This window comes from Mastigoproctus giganteus, chromosome 3, assembly GCF_048544385.1.
Source record: "Mastigoproctus giganteus isolate SK-2022 chromosome 3, ASM4854438v1, whole genome shotgun sequence".
Lineage (NCBI taxonomy): Eukaryota > Metazoa > Arthropoda > Arachnida > Uropygi > Thelyphonidae > Mastigoproctus > Mastigoproctus giganteus.
The window spans coordinates 80,196,737-80,213,952 of record NC_143577.1 but is presented as its reverse complement, the minus strand read 5'-3'; the positions used below and the strand labels follow the sequence as shown (position 1 = coordinate 80,213,952).

Sequence of the window (17,216 nt, the reverse complement as noted above, 5' to 3'; positions counted from 1 at the left end):
GAGATTTATGATGTTTACTGAAAACATTAATCTATTTTAGAACACTATACATATTTTAGAACAGTATAATCTATTTTAAAACACTACAATAAAAAAAAAAATTTGTTGCTATAGGAAAAAGGCTTGGCTTGGGGGCCACCAGGCACGTGCCTCGTTGCCTTAATGGGTAATCCGCCACTGGCAGCATGGCATTAAGAGCAAGTTACTGCAATGGATAAAGGAATGGTTGAATGGGAGACCGCAGAGAGTGGTAATAAATAGACACTGCTCTTCGTGGACTAATGTTATTAGCGAAATCAATTTATTTTCCATGATGCTTTGCTTAATACTTTATTTTTTAAATAGCTAAATTAAATTATTGTTTTTTGTATTCTGCCCAGCGTAACAGTTTCTTTGGGTCTAACAGCGCCTCTCTAGCCACAATGAAATCAGATATGTTTTTACTCTTTGTCTCTAGCATCATCAAATATTCTTGCAACCTTCTGTTCGTGATCTATATTATATAAAACCACCAACCCCGTTTGTGAACAAATATATTAAGAAAAAAATTTAAAACCTTTGCCCAGTCTTTTCAAGTTAGGAAGAAACACTTCCAGCAAGAAAGTGTTTGATAACTACTTAAGTGGCATTTGTTGTTCGACTTTGTTCAACGGGTTAATTCCATGTTACGCACGTTGCCCATTTAAATCAGGATAAATCTTCAGCCACTAATTTCAGTGTGCATAGTTGTGATTGCACGGATATTATAATACGTCTGCTGTCGAGTAGTTTTTTTTTTTTTGGAGGATTAATAGATTTTGTTAATTTTCAAAATTTGTTGCTTATTAGTCGTAATATATATATAAAAATACCTGAAAATTTTTATATAAATTCTTTTCTTACTATCATGTTACTTCATGTTATTTTCGGGATAAATGCTGCTTTGTGTTTATTGAAATTTAAAATGAATAATGAGAAAACCTGGCAATTGTACAAATACTGTAATTTGCATTTTTACATAATTTGATGTGATATTTTGCCTAATTTTTCCTTGGAATTTTATTATTTTTCTGCCCCTTTCCGTCTTGATATTACAGCGCTGTTGTGTCACTGCCTCTGCCTGTTCAACAGGTTGCGGTTAGGCTAAGGGATAGATGGGGCGCTGTCACTGTCGAAAATTGTGATATATATAAAGTTCGAACTAAGTGTCCTTGTGATGTGAGTAATTAAATTCTGAATTTAGTTTTATTTAAAACCGCATTGTTTAATATTTATTGATCTGTTACTATCAGTGACATCATAATATTTGTGGGTATGGGCTTGGATAAATCTAATAACGAATACTTTCGTTTACGTTTTTGCAATCATTTGTACTATCTTATCGCCGTGAAATGGAATATCAACAACTTCGTGGATCATATAGTTCGATTATTTGGTAGAAGGAGTTATTAATAGGCTTGTCGATTAAATTTTTTAATGGAGACAAATTGGTATTCATTTCGTAATGAGTACCAACTTATTACTCGAACAGTGCATACACTCCTTTTTCAAACAATTGTTAATGATGAAGCTGTGTCGATAATCACTTCTGCTTTAGCTGAAACGAATATATATTGTGCTGCAACAGTGTCATTTCAGTAGGACTAGTCAAAGAAGCTTATCTATTTCGACTGATCTCTTTGTCACCTGAACTTAGTATGGTTTAGTGTGTGCACGTCTAAGTGTTTTAGATAGTGTGCAGATTGATAAGTTACGACATTTATTTTAAATAAATGTAACATTCTTTAGAATAAAGTATAAGAAAGCATTAAGGACTCTCACCACTCCTCTGAGTTAACTTTTTTGCTTTGTGCATTTAACACATTTACATAAACTGATTCGACTGATGAGTGTGAAGTTACAATAGCCACTATATACTACTTCAAATCCTTATTTGATTTTATTTTGGCTGGTTTTGTACTCAGTTATATAGGCAATTTAAATAATTGCGTTCCAACTCTGGCCTCCAAACAACATTACATTTAAGGATGTTGAAATGCCTGATTACTTAACATAAACTGATGAAACAAGGTTAATGTTAACATAACGACATTTAAATTGCATGGCACTTGACAAATGCACTGTGTGTTTTATAAATTTGGGAATGGGATCAGATCCTCCCATGCACATTTTTCTACCACTTTCCTCTAAATGACTTTTTTTTTTTTTTTTTTGTTTTTATATACAAAAAATAAAAAAATGTACTTCTGCTGATTATGAGAGGCTAATGGTGTAGTTGGATTATAATAGATGCTATGTGAGCAAGTTACTTAACTTTGGGAGTGAATATAGGCACTAAAACTAAAAAGTAAATGTTTCCTGATAAGTAGATGATAAGGCAAGAAACCTTGTTCTAACCAGGTTCATTGTACCAGTCATGTGTTTTTCTGAAATTTTTCATACTGCAGAGGTTAAAGTTTAGAGTCAGAAAAACTTTAGAATTGATCAAGTGAAGGGTATAATACTAGAAATAAGGAATTTAAAACTGAAGCCAGAGTTTTTTCCTGCACCAACAGGAAACAAAAAAAAAACGACATTACTTATGTATTTCCCTCTTCTCATAGTTTCTGTTTTAGCAAGTCTGAATTTTCCTAAACAGCCTGCCTCAGCAGCCCATGGAGGAAACATGTTCCAATGATTACTAACATGCTGGCTAAAGAAAGATTCTTATAATCTGGTTTCATTAATTTAGTTTAGATTTTTGCCTCCTGGTTATGGCATCATTTAATACAGAAAAATTTTCTCATCTAAGGTACTTCATTACCAAGCTCTGTAACTCATATATTCAGTCTCTCATATTTGTTCCCTTCAGCCACTCTTACCAGGCACATTACCTGACAAGATTAGCTAAAGATTGGAAGTGTGATTTCTGTACTTTGTTCAAGTGCACACTTGCAATTGCCTTATACAGTGGAATTATAACCTCCCTGAGCTTATAAATCATTGACAGGACACTATGGATCTTCACTGCATAAAGAAGTTGTTTGCATGTCATAACCACAAATTCCATTATTTCTCTTACCATTTTTAACCCAACCCTTTCTGGTGTGTAAATTATTTTGATGTTATTATTTCCCAAGCGCAAAACCTGCATTTTGCAGTATCAATGGCTCATTTAGATGATGCCTCTTTTTATGTAACATGAACTGTGCAACCAGCAGCACAGTGATGCATGTAATGCCACATGTGTCAAACCTGTGTGTGTGGCTAGGTTCATGTCTTTCCCAGTGTGTTTGGGAATCTCTTTACAACACTAGTTTTCAGGTCAACAAGTGAATAATTTTGAGGACCATGCCTCTTGTTCAACCCAGGAATTCTGTTATCATGGAGTGGAGTACAGAACAAACTGTAAATTTTGTGGAAGACTACAGAAAGTTCCCTGCTCTTTGTCATTCTGCTGATAAAAATAGGGAATTGAGACAAGGTGCTCTCCAGCAGTTAGGGTCTAAGTACTCTTACTGTGACTTTAGTGTTTTGCACCAACCTTGCGTAGAAGTAGAAATAAAAACACCAGGGAAACTAAACTAAAGTTTAGTTTCCCTGGTGTTTTTATTTCTACTTCTACGCAAGATTGGTGCAAAACACTAAAGTCACAGTATGGATATACCCAACCTCAGAGGCCTGTTTGAAGAATTATTTCTAAGTACTCTTAAAAAAATATACTTTTTTTTTCTTAATGACTTTCATATGTTTCTCAGTGAAAACAAGACTTTAAACTTGGTTCTAAATAAAATTAAAGCTTAAAGTCTTGTTTTCACTGAGAAACATATGAAAGTCATTAAGAAAAAAAAGTGGATCTTCTGCAGACGATACTTACAAATCAAGCTGGTTCACTTATGTTCTTCTGTTTAGTTTAAGGGCTAGAAAAAAAAAAAAAGCAACACATGATGACAGTGTGGTAAAACATGCCCTTCATTTGGCATAAAATAATTCATTAAATTATTTTGAATCATTTAAACATCATTACTAGGTTTTCTGTAGATTTTCATCCTGGTGTTATTCTCCATAATCTTCCTCCAAGCATCTTTTATCGGTGAGTCCTCACTGGTGTTTTCTGGGTCTAATGTTCCCGGTGAGCTCTATAGTTGTCTTGAAGTTGTTTCCTTAAAGAGTTGTTGGTATACACAAGTAAGCACAGTATCTTCAGCTGTAGAAGTTTTAACTGCTAATGGCTTATGGAATATTCTGATCACCGATGTCAACAAACCAAATGCGTTTTCCACATGGCGTGCTCTTGACAACTGATAATTATATACTCTTCTTGGGAATCCTTTTGGAAAATCTGCATGAAATGGTTTCTGCAGATTTGCAGTTATAAACAGAAATGCACCATCAGCCACTAGCAGATGTGGAGTTAACAGATCTGTCCCTGGAAGCTCATTCAGCCCTTGGAAATGCAATTCCCATTGTTAAATGCATTGCAAAATGAAGTACTGTATATTGGAATAAGTAATTTGCATTTACAACGGGCAGCAAAATAATACTATATGGCCCCTTAAACTTATAAAAGGAGCTTCTACTATTTTTGGGCACTGTAGTAAGACATGTTTCTCCTTTCAAGCACCCCCAGACAATGAGGGAAGTTCCATTTGTCATTGAAAACATGGCAATTTGTAGCCATGTTTCTTCACATGTCGAGAGCTTAAAAAAAAATATTATTAGTGTTTATTATGTATGAAATTCGCATTAGGAACTCGAGTAATCGAGACTCGCTAATTGAGACCCACCAATTAGCGGGTCTCAACTACTCAAGTTAACTGTCTAATAAAGTTTCGAGACTTTAGGACCTCCATATTTTTTTACACCATGTCATGTATCAACTGAAGATATGACATATGATGAAGGTATGGTTGTTTTTCAGTGTCACAATTGACACTAAGAAACAACTAGATATTGAAAATACCTCTCATTTCATGGAGCCACAGCCTGCACAACAGAACAGTCCAAAATGAAAAAAAAAATGACCCAGGTGTTGAAGAAGCATGTAATTTATTAAAAACAATTAAAAATAAGGTGCAAAAAGTGATCATTTTCAAGACTAAACCAAGAAAAGAGACATGCAACCTAAACATGTGCTTCCTGTGCCTTAATACTTGTGTTGTTGCATGCGATGTTGCATTAAAAAAGCATTGTAAACGTAGCTTAAACATGTTTGCCATCTTTGAAGCCTGTGTGAGTTTTGAAGTAGCACTGCCTTAATGCCACTAATTAACCACTCTCCTAGTTTTCACATCACCTGCAAATTTTAGTATCATGCCCTGTATTCCTTGAATACATTTAAAAAAAAAAAATTAATTCATTTTAAAAAATCAGAAACAGGATCAGTTCAAATAGCAATCCCTGAGGGATTCCACTTCTGACCATAGCCCGTTCTGAAGAGTAACCATTATTTACAGTCCTTTGCTTTTTGTCATATACAGTACTTATTCTTTTATCCAGGGTGGCTAACATTTTTCTCTAATGTACTACATTATATCATAGGTGTGTCTTGCATTTCACCAAACTCAAATACTGAATAATTTGAAAAAAAAAAAAAAAAAATCTCAGACCACAGCTAATCCAATTTCGTTATCCATATGGAGAATGATATTTTTGTTAGCTACTTAAATGAATTTCATTGTTTCTGATGCAATAAAAAATGTAATACAGAAATAGCATGCTCCTGTTGTCTGTTCCCATATACTAAGTTCTTTTATGCAGTAATTGCCATTAATGAGGCAGTTGAATTTCATAATTTGTTTATTTGACTATATTTTAAATTATTTTTATATTTTAGACTATAAAACTTATTTCTTTGAAGGTTGTGAAGTTTATTTTTGTGCCAGTTGTGACCTGAAATTTAACATTGACAAATGCAAAGTACTACATATAAGTAACAGCAACCCCAGAGAAATGTACCAACTGTGTGGTACTACACTCAGGGTAGTGGAGAATGAAAAAGATCTGGGGGTAATTGTGCAGTCAGATAAGAAGTTTTCTGAGCAGTGCAGATAGGCTGCCAGAGAAGGTGCTTCTCTGTCTTGTCATTGTTATACAGGAATTTTGCTAGCAGGGATAAGGAGGTGATTATCCCTTTATATAAGGCAGTAGTCGTGCCACACCTTGAATACTGCATACAGGTCTGGAGCCCTTATTTTAGGAAGGATGTAGAGTTACTAGAACAAGTATAGAGAAGTACAACAAGACTGGTGAGAGGAACAAAAGGTTCTTATCAAGAAAGGCTTAAGTTCTGCAAATTGCAGTATCTGGAGACTAGGCACCTGCAATGTGATCTGATTGAGGTGTATAAGGCCTTGAATGGTTTGAGCGGCTCAATGCTTTTGGGATCCTTCCTCTTGCTCAGATTACAAACTCAAGGGAGCATGAACTAAAATTGAGGAAATACAGTTGTAGAACAGATGTGCAGAAATTTGCCTTTAACCAGCGGGTAGTTGATTGCTGGAACAAACGTCCTTCTATCATTGTGGAATTTCATGCCTTAAATAAATTCAAGGAAGAAGTGGAAACTTTTGGAACAAATGGATGGGTGAAATGGGAATTTTTATTTTTTGGCTGATGCTGTATAAGCTTGCTTTCTTGCATCAGGTGCCTCTAATAATGCTATTTATAAACACCCTGTTTTGTGCCACTCAATCACCCCTATCTATAGCAGTAACTTTCCCCTATTGCTATGCTTATACAATTTGTACAGTGGTCTTTCAAGTGGTACAGTGTTAGAAGCTTTGCTGAAATCTGTGTGGATGATGTCAAAATTATTTTTGCATTCAGTTCCTTTGTTACAGCATCATAGTAGCTAATCAGATTGGTCAAACAATTTTGATTTTGAATTAAGAAATACATTTTATGATTTCCTTATAGTTTCATGCCTCTCCGGATCATTATTTTCCTTGCAATAGAAGTCATGTTTTTGGGTCTATAATTACTTGCTTTGCCCTTGATCCCTTTGTGAATAAGAGAGATGTGCATATCTCCAATCTGTAGGTACTTCCCTTGAATCCAAGGATGCTTTTGTTTCCTTTTAATATATTTGGATAAATTTCATTAGTCCCATGTACTTTATTTACTTTTATCTTCAACAATTTCAATTCCACTTTTTTCTCAGTTATCACAAAATTATTTAGCTTTCAGTTTTAACGTGGTATAGTTTTGATGGCCTCATAGTCTTCATGTGTGAATGTATTTGCAAAATACATTCACACATGAAGTGTGAATAAATAACCCAAGCACGGTACTAAGTACTATAGTTTCTAATGTACTTGTTAACAGGAGAGATTGCTTCTACAGGGATGGGATACACTTAAATAGAAAGGGTGCAAGAATATTTGCTGATGCTATCGAGGCAGTGTTAGGTGGGTCGGAAAACTGCTAGCTTGGGGGGAGACAAAGACCAATAGATTGACAGTAGCCACTGGCAGAGGTGAAAGAGATTCTTGCACTGCTTCTATTAGAATGAGCAGAAGCCTGAAAAACAAGATGCATGGTATTTCAGAGACTGCTGGGAGCCATTGCGGTACAAGTAAACACATGGGTTGTGTTAGGGTAGCTAAGAATAGAAACAGGTGCAGGTATACTTGCGTGTATACCAATGCTAGGAGTTTAGTAAATAAATTTGATGAATTTGAGGTATTGCTCAAAACATCGAAGGCAGATATTGTTGGGATATCAGAGACGTGGTGTCACACAGATATAAGGGATGCGGAACTGCAATTTGGGGAGTACAACGTCTACAGAAAGGATAGACAGGATAGGAAGGGGGGAGGTGTTATGCTATTAGTTAAGAAACACATAAAAACCAAGGAAGTGAAGCCAGTCGACATCGCTGGACAGTGCAGTGTGGAGTCAGTTTGGTGTGACATAAACATTGGGAGATCAAAATTGAGAGTAGGAGTGTGCTATAGGCTTAATGACTCTGATGAGTATAATAAGGAACTGTACAGGGAAATAGAGTGGGCCAGTAAATCAGAGTGTCTTATAATGGGAGATTTTAATTTCCCAGATATTGACTGGATTTTGGGGGCTGGTTACTCACACACTAGCAGGGCTTTTGTGGATTTATTGGATGATTGTTTTCTACATCAGCATGTTCGGGAGGCAACTAGAGGGAGTAATACTCTTGATTTGATTATCAGCAGTGATTCTTCATGCATTAAGAATCTGCAGATAAATGAACCACTAGGTGGCAGTGATCACAGTGTGCTGAAGTGGGATTTACTCAAAGAGGTAACTACCATTAGGGGTAAAGGGAAGGGTTATTGCTTCCGTAAAGGCGACTACGATGGACTGAGACAGTATTTAAATTCTATACAGTGGGACCAACTGATGATGTTACCAACAGCAAATTCAAAATGGGAAGCATTCAAAGAACTTATCTTGGAAGCTACTAGGCTTTACATACCAACTGAGAAATATTGTTCAAGGTTTAGGCCAAAATGGATGTCAGATGAACTAATGAGGCATATGGCAGAGAAGAAAAATGCATGGGATACATACAAATTAACACATGACACAGAAGCCTATGATAGATACAAGTTGATATGCAACCAAGTTACAAAGGAGGTTAGGCAGGCGAAGGCAGATTATGAGAAATCCTTGGCAAGGGATGCAAAGAAAAACAGCAAAGAGTTCTTTACTTATGTAAACTCTAGAAGGAAGGGGATGAATCAGATTGGTCCACTTGATATTGATGGGTCAAGTGTTGATGATCCTGCTCAGGTAGCTAACAAACTAAATGAATATTTTGCATCGACATTCACACATGAGGAGTTATTCAGCGAGGGGAATGCCAGAGGTGTATTCAACTCTAGCAGCAAGCTACAGAATCTTGAAATAACTGGGAGTAAAGTGGAGGAGAAACTGTTGAAGATAAACACAAGAAAGGCACCCGGGGTGGATGGGATCTATCCAGTTATATTAAAGGAGGCAGCAAAGGAAGTAAGCAAACCCTTAGCCATAATTATGAGAGCTTCCTTGGACTCAGGGGAGGTACCCATAGACTGGAAATGTGCAAATGTGACCCCAATTCACAAAGGAGGATCAAAGGCTGACACAAGTAATTATAGACCTGTGAGCTTAACTTCTGTTCCAGGAAAATTAATGGAGGCACTGGTTAAAGAAGCACTGCAGGATCATTTAGACAAGACTTCAGTTATAGCTCAGACACAGCATGGTTTTGTTAAGGGGAAGTCTTGCCTGACCAACTTGATTGGATACTATGATATAGTCACAAAAGAACTGGATGCAGGGAATAACTTTGATATTATATACTTGGATCTTAGAAAGGCTTTTGATACTGTTGCACATGGAAGACTGCTACACAAATTAGAGCTGTGTGACATTGGAGGCAACTTGCTGCTATGGATAAAGGGGTGGTTGAGGGGAAGAAGACAGAGAGTGGTAATCAATGGACACTGCTCATCGTGGACTGATGTTATTAGTGGAGTCCCTCAGGGCTCAGTGTTGGGTCCATTATTGTTTTCTGTATTTATAAATGATATTGATGATGGTATATCGGGCTTAATGTCCAAGTTTGCAGACGATACAAAGGTTGGCAGGGTTGTCAAGGACACTACTGACACTATGCTGCTGCAACAGGATCTGGAAAGGTTGAGCAGATGGGCTGAGAGGTGGCAAATGAAGTTTAACATTGACAAATGTAAAGTACTATACATGGGAAACAGCAACCCCAGAGCAACATATCAACTCTGTGGTACAACACTGACAGTGGTAGAGAATGAAAGGGACTTGGGGGTGGTTGTGCAGGCAGATATGAAGTTCTCTGAGCAGTGCAGACGGGCTGCAAGAGTAGCTCATGGAGTATTGTCAATGATATACAGGAATTTTTCCAGCAGGGATAAGGAGGTGATTATTCCATTGTATAAGGCGATGGTCAGGCCACACCTAGAGTACTGTATACAGGTCTGGAGGCCTCATTTCAAGAAGGATGTAGAGCTGCTGGAACGAGTACAGAGAAGGGCAACAAGATTAGTGAATGGAACAAAGGGGTGCTCTTACGAAGAAAGGCTTAAGTTTTGCAAATTACAGTGTCTGGAGACTAGGCACCAGCGAGGTGATCTGATAGAGGTGTATAACGCCTTGAATGGTTTAAGCATGCTTAATGCTGATGGGATTCTTCCTCTAGCTCAGAAAAATCACCTGAGAGGGCATAAATTCAAATTGAGGAAAGACAGATGTAGGATAGACGTGCGGAAATTTGCCTTTAGCCAGCGGGTGGTTGGTTGGTGGAACAGACTTCCATCCCTTGTGGTGGAGGTTGATAGCCTAAATAAGTTTAAGGCTCAGCTGGACAGGTGTTTTGAACGAACAGAGGGGTGAAGTGGAAGTGGTTTTTTTTTTTTTTTTTGGCTGATGCTGCATAAGCTTGCTTTCTTGCATCAAATGACTCTACTAATGCTAATGCTAATACCTCTCGTGTTTGGGGTTCACATAAAAAAAAAAATAAAAAAAAAATGACTATTCAGTTTGTTAGCAATATGGACAGGATTATCATTAGTTGTGCCATTTCCATCCAGTGGATCAATATGGTTTATCCCTTTCTTTCTAGTGCTAACATAAGCAAATAATTCTTTTCTAGTTTTCTTTGCATTCTTATCCAAAGCGTTCTCATAATTGGTTTAGCTTGTCTAACTAACTAAGTGATTTGATTTAGACTTGTTTATACTTATAGATTTGTGTGGTCCCCTCTATGTTATCAGTATGGATGGACTTAGTTGGTATAAAAACTGTAGTAGCAGCTGTGATTACTTTCCTGAATGATTCCCTTTTTTTTTTGCATTATATGCCACTATTATTACTACTACTAATAATAACAGCAATAGCTCCCTGTGATATAGTTCAGTCATTTGGATTAGTACAGGCTCCTACTGTTGTCTTTGTTTTTCCAGTGTTTATGTCACACCTGATTCAACATTTCACTGGCAATCTCTGTCCATTAGTTGTTTTCAAATCAGTTTTTCTTTACCAAAAGCATGACTTGCTTATGACATCTGCTTTTCTCAGAGAAAAACCAGAGATAAACAAAATACTAAGACTAGGAACCACTAGCCTGGGAAAGAGAACTACAGCAGAAGATAGAGCTAAGAGTAAAGATAGGTAAGCTGATCCAGTATGAATGACGTAACAGACATAAGAAGCCGATTAGAAAAGTGAAGACGATCATCTAGAAAGACAACATCCTCAGCACACACGACACCTATAATCAAATGATTGAGAATACTTGGACACCCTTAAACGTCACCTCCTTGCACTCAGCAAGAGACTTCACTGATACAGGGAGTGTCCTGTAGAAAACAGACAATCAGAATTTTTGATGAAAACCTGAGAGCCTTCTACAGGAACACTGGACAAGAGAAAAAGGGCAAAAGATCTCCGACCAGAAGGCACTCAAGACGTTCTGGGGCAATCTGTGGAGCAGCGAAGTTACCCATAATGGCCGTGCCTCCTGCACAGACCTACAACAGAAGAAAACCAAGGACATACAAGAGATGACAGAATGGGAGATTCAGGAGGAAGAAGTATGATAGTTGATTAGGAAATCCCACAGCTAGCAAACCCCAGAGATGGATAACATCCACAACTCCTAGTACTGGGTTTAGATGTACACACAGGCACATAGTAGAGCAGCTCACCCAGATGATAAGGCAGCCTGACACATTACCATAGTCTCTGACTTAAGGAATCACCCAACTGTTGACTAAGGATAAAGACACACACACACATAATGTGTGTGTGTCTTTATCCTTGGAATTACAGAAAGAATTACAGAAGGGTGGAATTACAGAAAGCCGTGATCGTGGGTGAACACCTGTAGGATAGACAAAGAGAATTTCTTGACCAACAGTAATAATAATACTAATTGGACACAATTAGTATTATTATTACTAATTGGGAAAAATGTTGGGAAAAATCTCATAATTAGACAAGGTCATAATAATAACTAGGGGGGCTTCCCCCCTGCTTGCTGCGCTCGCTTCTTTTGATAAAATAAAATACTTACAGAAGCTCTTGACACTGTGTGTGTGTGTGTGTTTCTTCCGCAGCTATGAATACATAAATATATTACATATGGAAATCAAAAATGGTACTGCATAGTTGTGCTAGATAAAAAAAGCGCGTGTACTAGGTTTATCTAGCGTGACCACGCTAAAACAGAAGCTTGTTTTACCACAGTAAAACAAGTTACTGTTATGTATTTTAGTATTTATTATGTATTATCACATAACCTGCATCCCTCTTCTCCCATTGGCTGAATAAACATCACTTGGAGGAAAATTATTTTAATGTATAAAAAAGACAACTCCTGGTGATACTCTAAGTAATTTGGCCTAGTGCAGGTTCGCAAAGTCATCTTTGTTTTTCCATTGTTTATGTCACACCTAACTGGCTCAACATTTCACTGGCAATCTCTGTCCACTGAGCAAGAACCAGACCGACATGCTGATCAAAGAGGACGACTGCTTCATCACAACACACGAATTGTGCGATGCAAGAGGTATAGAGAAACCTGCTGTGATAACCATCATAAAGGAACTAGGCTACAACAAGGTTTGCACCCATTGGGTCCCAAAAGTGCTGTTTTTGAATCAGTCTTTCTTAACCAAAAGAATAACTTCCTCATCACATCTGGCTTTTCTCGACACATTATGATTACCATATTCAAATTTTTATCCCCACTATCAGGGAAACCATGATTCTGTTATAACTACAAAGTCACTATTTGATGACTAAACCAATACTTTTTACTCATCAGATTTATTTACTGTACTCCTAACGTTAGTCTATAAACAAGTAAATATGTGCCCATTTTTTTTTTTTTTTTTTTTTTTCCTCCCAGTAACACTGCCCAAGTAATTGCAGCCTTTGTGCCCAGCCATTAGAGCTTGTTGAGCTGACATTAAATTTAGTGTGGGATCAAATCCTTCATGTACCTTTCACATGAAATTTCTCTAAATGATGATGCAGCACTTACTGTTTTTGTTTAATTTTGCTACAAATTATGAGAGATTGTTGATTAATTGTGAGCGTGACATTAGAGCATCTGATTTTTTTATAAAAATCTCTTATCTGGGCACCATCTAATCCACCCTTCGCATTGGTTGTATGGATAAATAAGGTTCCTTTACACCGTCTGTGTTTGCTAGATGAAAAATTGAAAAATCAAAGAATTTTGTATAATAGAAAAGAACACATGCAGAGAGAAACTGAATAAATTATGTAATTTGTAATTAGTAAAAGATCATTTCCAGGCCGACCGGGCTAGCCAGGTGAGTAAAGTGTCTGCCTGGCAACCCAAAGGTCACGGGTTCGAATCCTGCCTCGGGCTTGGATCAAAGTAAAATGCAAAAACTTTGGGAGGTGCATTATGACCACAGAAGCCAATGTGCCAACAACTAACAAAAAAAAAAAAAAAAAAACATTTCCAGTTCAACAAAAAAACTAAAAATTAATTTTTATAATAAAAACAAAAGTGGTCAGTAAACTGCATGGGAATATTTGTGCTCAAGTTTGGGATGTGACTGATTGAGGGTTAATTAATCCCAGAAAGTTGCATGTTCCTGATATGGATCAGTGCTACATTTTATTTTATCCAGAAAATTATACTTATGTTTTAATCAGCATCATGTTTATGCACTACATTGTCTTAGTCAGTTCAGTCAACTGGTCAATTCCTGTGTGATGTTCAATCATAAATACACTGAGAGAGCAAAAGAAAAAATTTAAAAAAAAGTTTTCTTTCATTTAATACAAATTGTGATTTGTGAACTTAGAAGAACAAAATGACATTTAACTGTCGTGTATGGGTTTATACTTTCCTTAAGCATATAGCTTTTTAAATTCATATTTTAAAAGATGGCAATAATCGTACTGAATATTTAGTGTAATTTTGTGCATATACTGTTTATTGAATATCTCTTGGTTTTGTATGGAATAACAGTGATTTGTTATTATGCAGATTCTGCATCTGTCATGTCTAGATCAATAACCTCCAATGGACCTTCACCATTAGAGAATGTAAATTTAGAGCAGGATCTTCAAGAAGTATTGCAGGATGTCCCTACAATGAATGAAAGCACTGAGGTGGTACATACAGGCTCTCCTTCCCACTTAGGATTGTATCGCTCAACTGGATCTCATCAGCCACCTTTGCAGCGCACTGCTATTCCTCCCTCGTCTCTTCCTACAACAGCTACATGGCAGTCGGCATCATTATCTGGTAAATTAGTTGATCTGTTTTAAAAATATTAAAATGCTAATTTATAAGAATTATTTTGGTAAGAAAGGATGGTTATACAGCATCAGCCAAAAATCTTTATCCACACACATTGTTTGCCCATCCTTTCTAATAATTCAAACTGTCCACTTACACAATACTTGGTAGAAGTTTATTCTAACAATCAATCCTTCTTTGGTTGAATGCAGATTTGCACACTTCTGTTCTGCAACTATCCTTTTTCAATTTGTGTGTGTGTGTGTGTGTGTGTGAGAGAGAGAGAGAGAGAGAGAGAGAGAGAGAGAGAGAGAGAGAGAGAGAGAGAGAGAGAGAGGGGGGGGGGTAGTCTTCATTGTTGGCTGTCAAGTTCACATGAGAGTAGGTAGGTCCTAGCTTCAGGTTGAACGGGAAAATACATGGGTGGGAGAGATTACTTCTAGTATTCCTGAATAGTTGAGCAATTTATTTTGAATCTTGGGCTGATCTATATATGACAGGTTTCCTTTGAACTCTGTCCTCCTGCTATGTTCAGTTTTGAGGATCTAGGACTGTTTTGTATCGAACCAGTGCCCAAAGTTTGCTTGGCAAATATGCCTGGACCCAGAAATACACTTTGGTCACCCTGTACCACTTTCTAAACATGACTTCTTAGATAAGTATGGGGAGTATCTTAAATGCATGGCGAGCTTGCTTTCTCTTCTCTTGCAGAAGTCTTCATAGGTAATCCAGAACTGAAGATTTGCCAGAATGCATCTCAATGGTGGTATATGGGCAGTTATTTTCTGGGTGTGATAAGGGAACTTTGGACATTTTCCACTCCTACTTATGACAACTGGTTTTTTGCTTTCAAATGTGGTGCTGTAGATCATGTCACTGAGTGGTCACTATAGAGCTCTAGTTTCACCATACTGAGTGGTACTGTGATTGGTCTTGTTAGTGCAGCACACAGATAGTTCAAAATGATGGATGTTATAGATATACATATCAGGCAAAGAGTGATAATTGAATTTCTTACCAAGGAAGAATTGACGCTTATTGAAATCCATATGCATCTCAGAAATGTTTATGGTGACAATAGTGTAGATGTGGGTACAGTTGGACATTGGGTAAGATACTTTAAGAGGGGGAAAAGTGACATTGTTGACAAGCTGCCAGCCAGTAATGTCAGTGACAACAGACAGCAAGAGCTGGACCGACGCGCTGATCAAAAAGGACTGCCGCATCACAAAACACAAATTGTGTGATGCAGTAGGTATAGAGAAACCTGCTGTAATAACTATCATAAAGGAACTAAGCTACGACAAAGTTTGTACCCATTGGGTCCAAAAAATGCTGACACATGAACACAAAGAAGCCATTGTTGACAAGCTGCCAGCCAGTAATGTCAGTGACAACAGAGAGCAAGAGCTGGACCGACACGCTGATCAAAAAAGGACTGCCGCATCACAAAACACAAATTGTGTGATGCAGTAGGTATAGAGAAACCTGCTGTAATAACTATCATAAAGGAACTAAGCTACGACAAAGTTTGTACCCATTGGATCCAAAAAATGCTGACACATGAACACAAAGAAGCTTGGAAAGTCATCTGTGCAGAACTTCTCCAGCACTACGAGAGACTGACGGAGAGGTTTTTCTTTCATGCATAGTCACAGTGTCACAGGTGACAAAACATGGGTCCACCCTTATGGCGCTGAAACAAAGAGACAGTCGATGGAGTGCCACCATCAAAATTCACCATGCAAGAAGTTCAAAAGACAGCCTTCTGTCAGTAAAGTCATGGCAACTGTTTTGGGACAAAGATATGTTCTTGCTTGTGGACTTCTTGGAGCATGGCACCACAATCAACTCAGATTGATATGTGAAAAAGTTGAAAGCCCACATCCATACAGTTTTACCAGACAAAAACCTTAATGAGATTCTTCTTCTCCATGACAACGCACAACCCCACACCAGTCTGTGCACGATGAAGGCCATTGCAAAAGTGGGGTGCACTGTTCTTCCTCACTCCTCTCATAGCCCGGATTTTGCACCTTCCAACTAATCACCTCTTCAGCTTGCTGAAAAATACACTCCATGGAACTCATTTTGTGAACGATGACCAGCTCAAGCACAATGTTCGCGAAGCCCTCCGGAGCAAGAGTAAGGAGTTTTACAGGATTGGAATACAGTGTCTGACTCAGAAATGGCAGAAGTCAAAATTATTTTGACTGTGTGGAAAAATAAGTGTTTATTAATGATTGAGGATTAATTGTAGGAATTAAATTTTCTGAAGAAAAAAATGGGAGGCATTACTTTTGTACCGCTCCTCGTGAAAACAACGTTCAGAACACTCTGCTGTTTATGTAGCAGTCAGATGTCATGTTGCTTATTTTTGTATATGGAATTCACCCCTACTAGTTGAGTCCATATATAAAAACTGCCAACCCTTACACTATTTTAAATCCTTTTATCTCTGTCTTCTAACTTCTAGTGCTGGTATTCTCCATGATTCAGTTCTTTCTCCCACTCTTTACTCATGTACATTAATGGCCTTCCATTGATTGGAATCCTATCATAGTTTTGCTGATTTATGGATATGAACACTACATTTCTCGTTTCAGTTTCAGAAACTTTGCTATTCACAAATAGCCCCAATTTCTTAAATATCTATCACCACATTCCTTGAATGTAAACTCCAGGTAATTTTTTAATGGGATGAAAAACTTAGTTAACTTAATTCCCTCTTCAGTCCTGTGTTATTTCTCACAAAAAAAATCTGCTGCTCCATTCTCATCTTTGATAACATTCAGATTTCTAGACAAACATAAATGTTGCTTCCTCTGCATAAAAAAAACTGGGTTTTCTTTTTTTCTCTCAGCATTACTTTTCTAAATAGCTGACTAAATAGATTGACTCTGTATACATCTCAAATCTTCTCTACCATGAAATATTGTTCCTACATGTGGGATAACCCCAAAGCCTCTCAATT

The 17,216-nt window shown here is 37.3% G+C and overlaps 1 protein-coding gene across 1 annotated transcript in view; it reads left to right on the top strand.

Moving 5' to 3' along the window:
* Positions 1–1,101: 1,101 nt before the first annotated feature.
* The window catches only part of Arfip (ADP ribosylation factor interacting protein arfaptin), a 153,121-nt gene continuing 137,006 nt past the window's right edge, over positions 1,102–17,216 (top strand). Inside the window, exons 1-2 of the mRNA XM_090370574.1 lie at positions 1,102–1,197; positions 13,988–14,248. Of these exons, the coding sequence (XP_090226700.1) occupies positions 14,002–14,248 (247 nt within the window). The 5' untranslated portion in view covers positions 1,102–1,197; positions 13,988–14,001. The remainder of the gene's footprint in view (positions 1,198–13,987; positions 14,249–17,216) is intronic.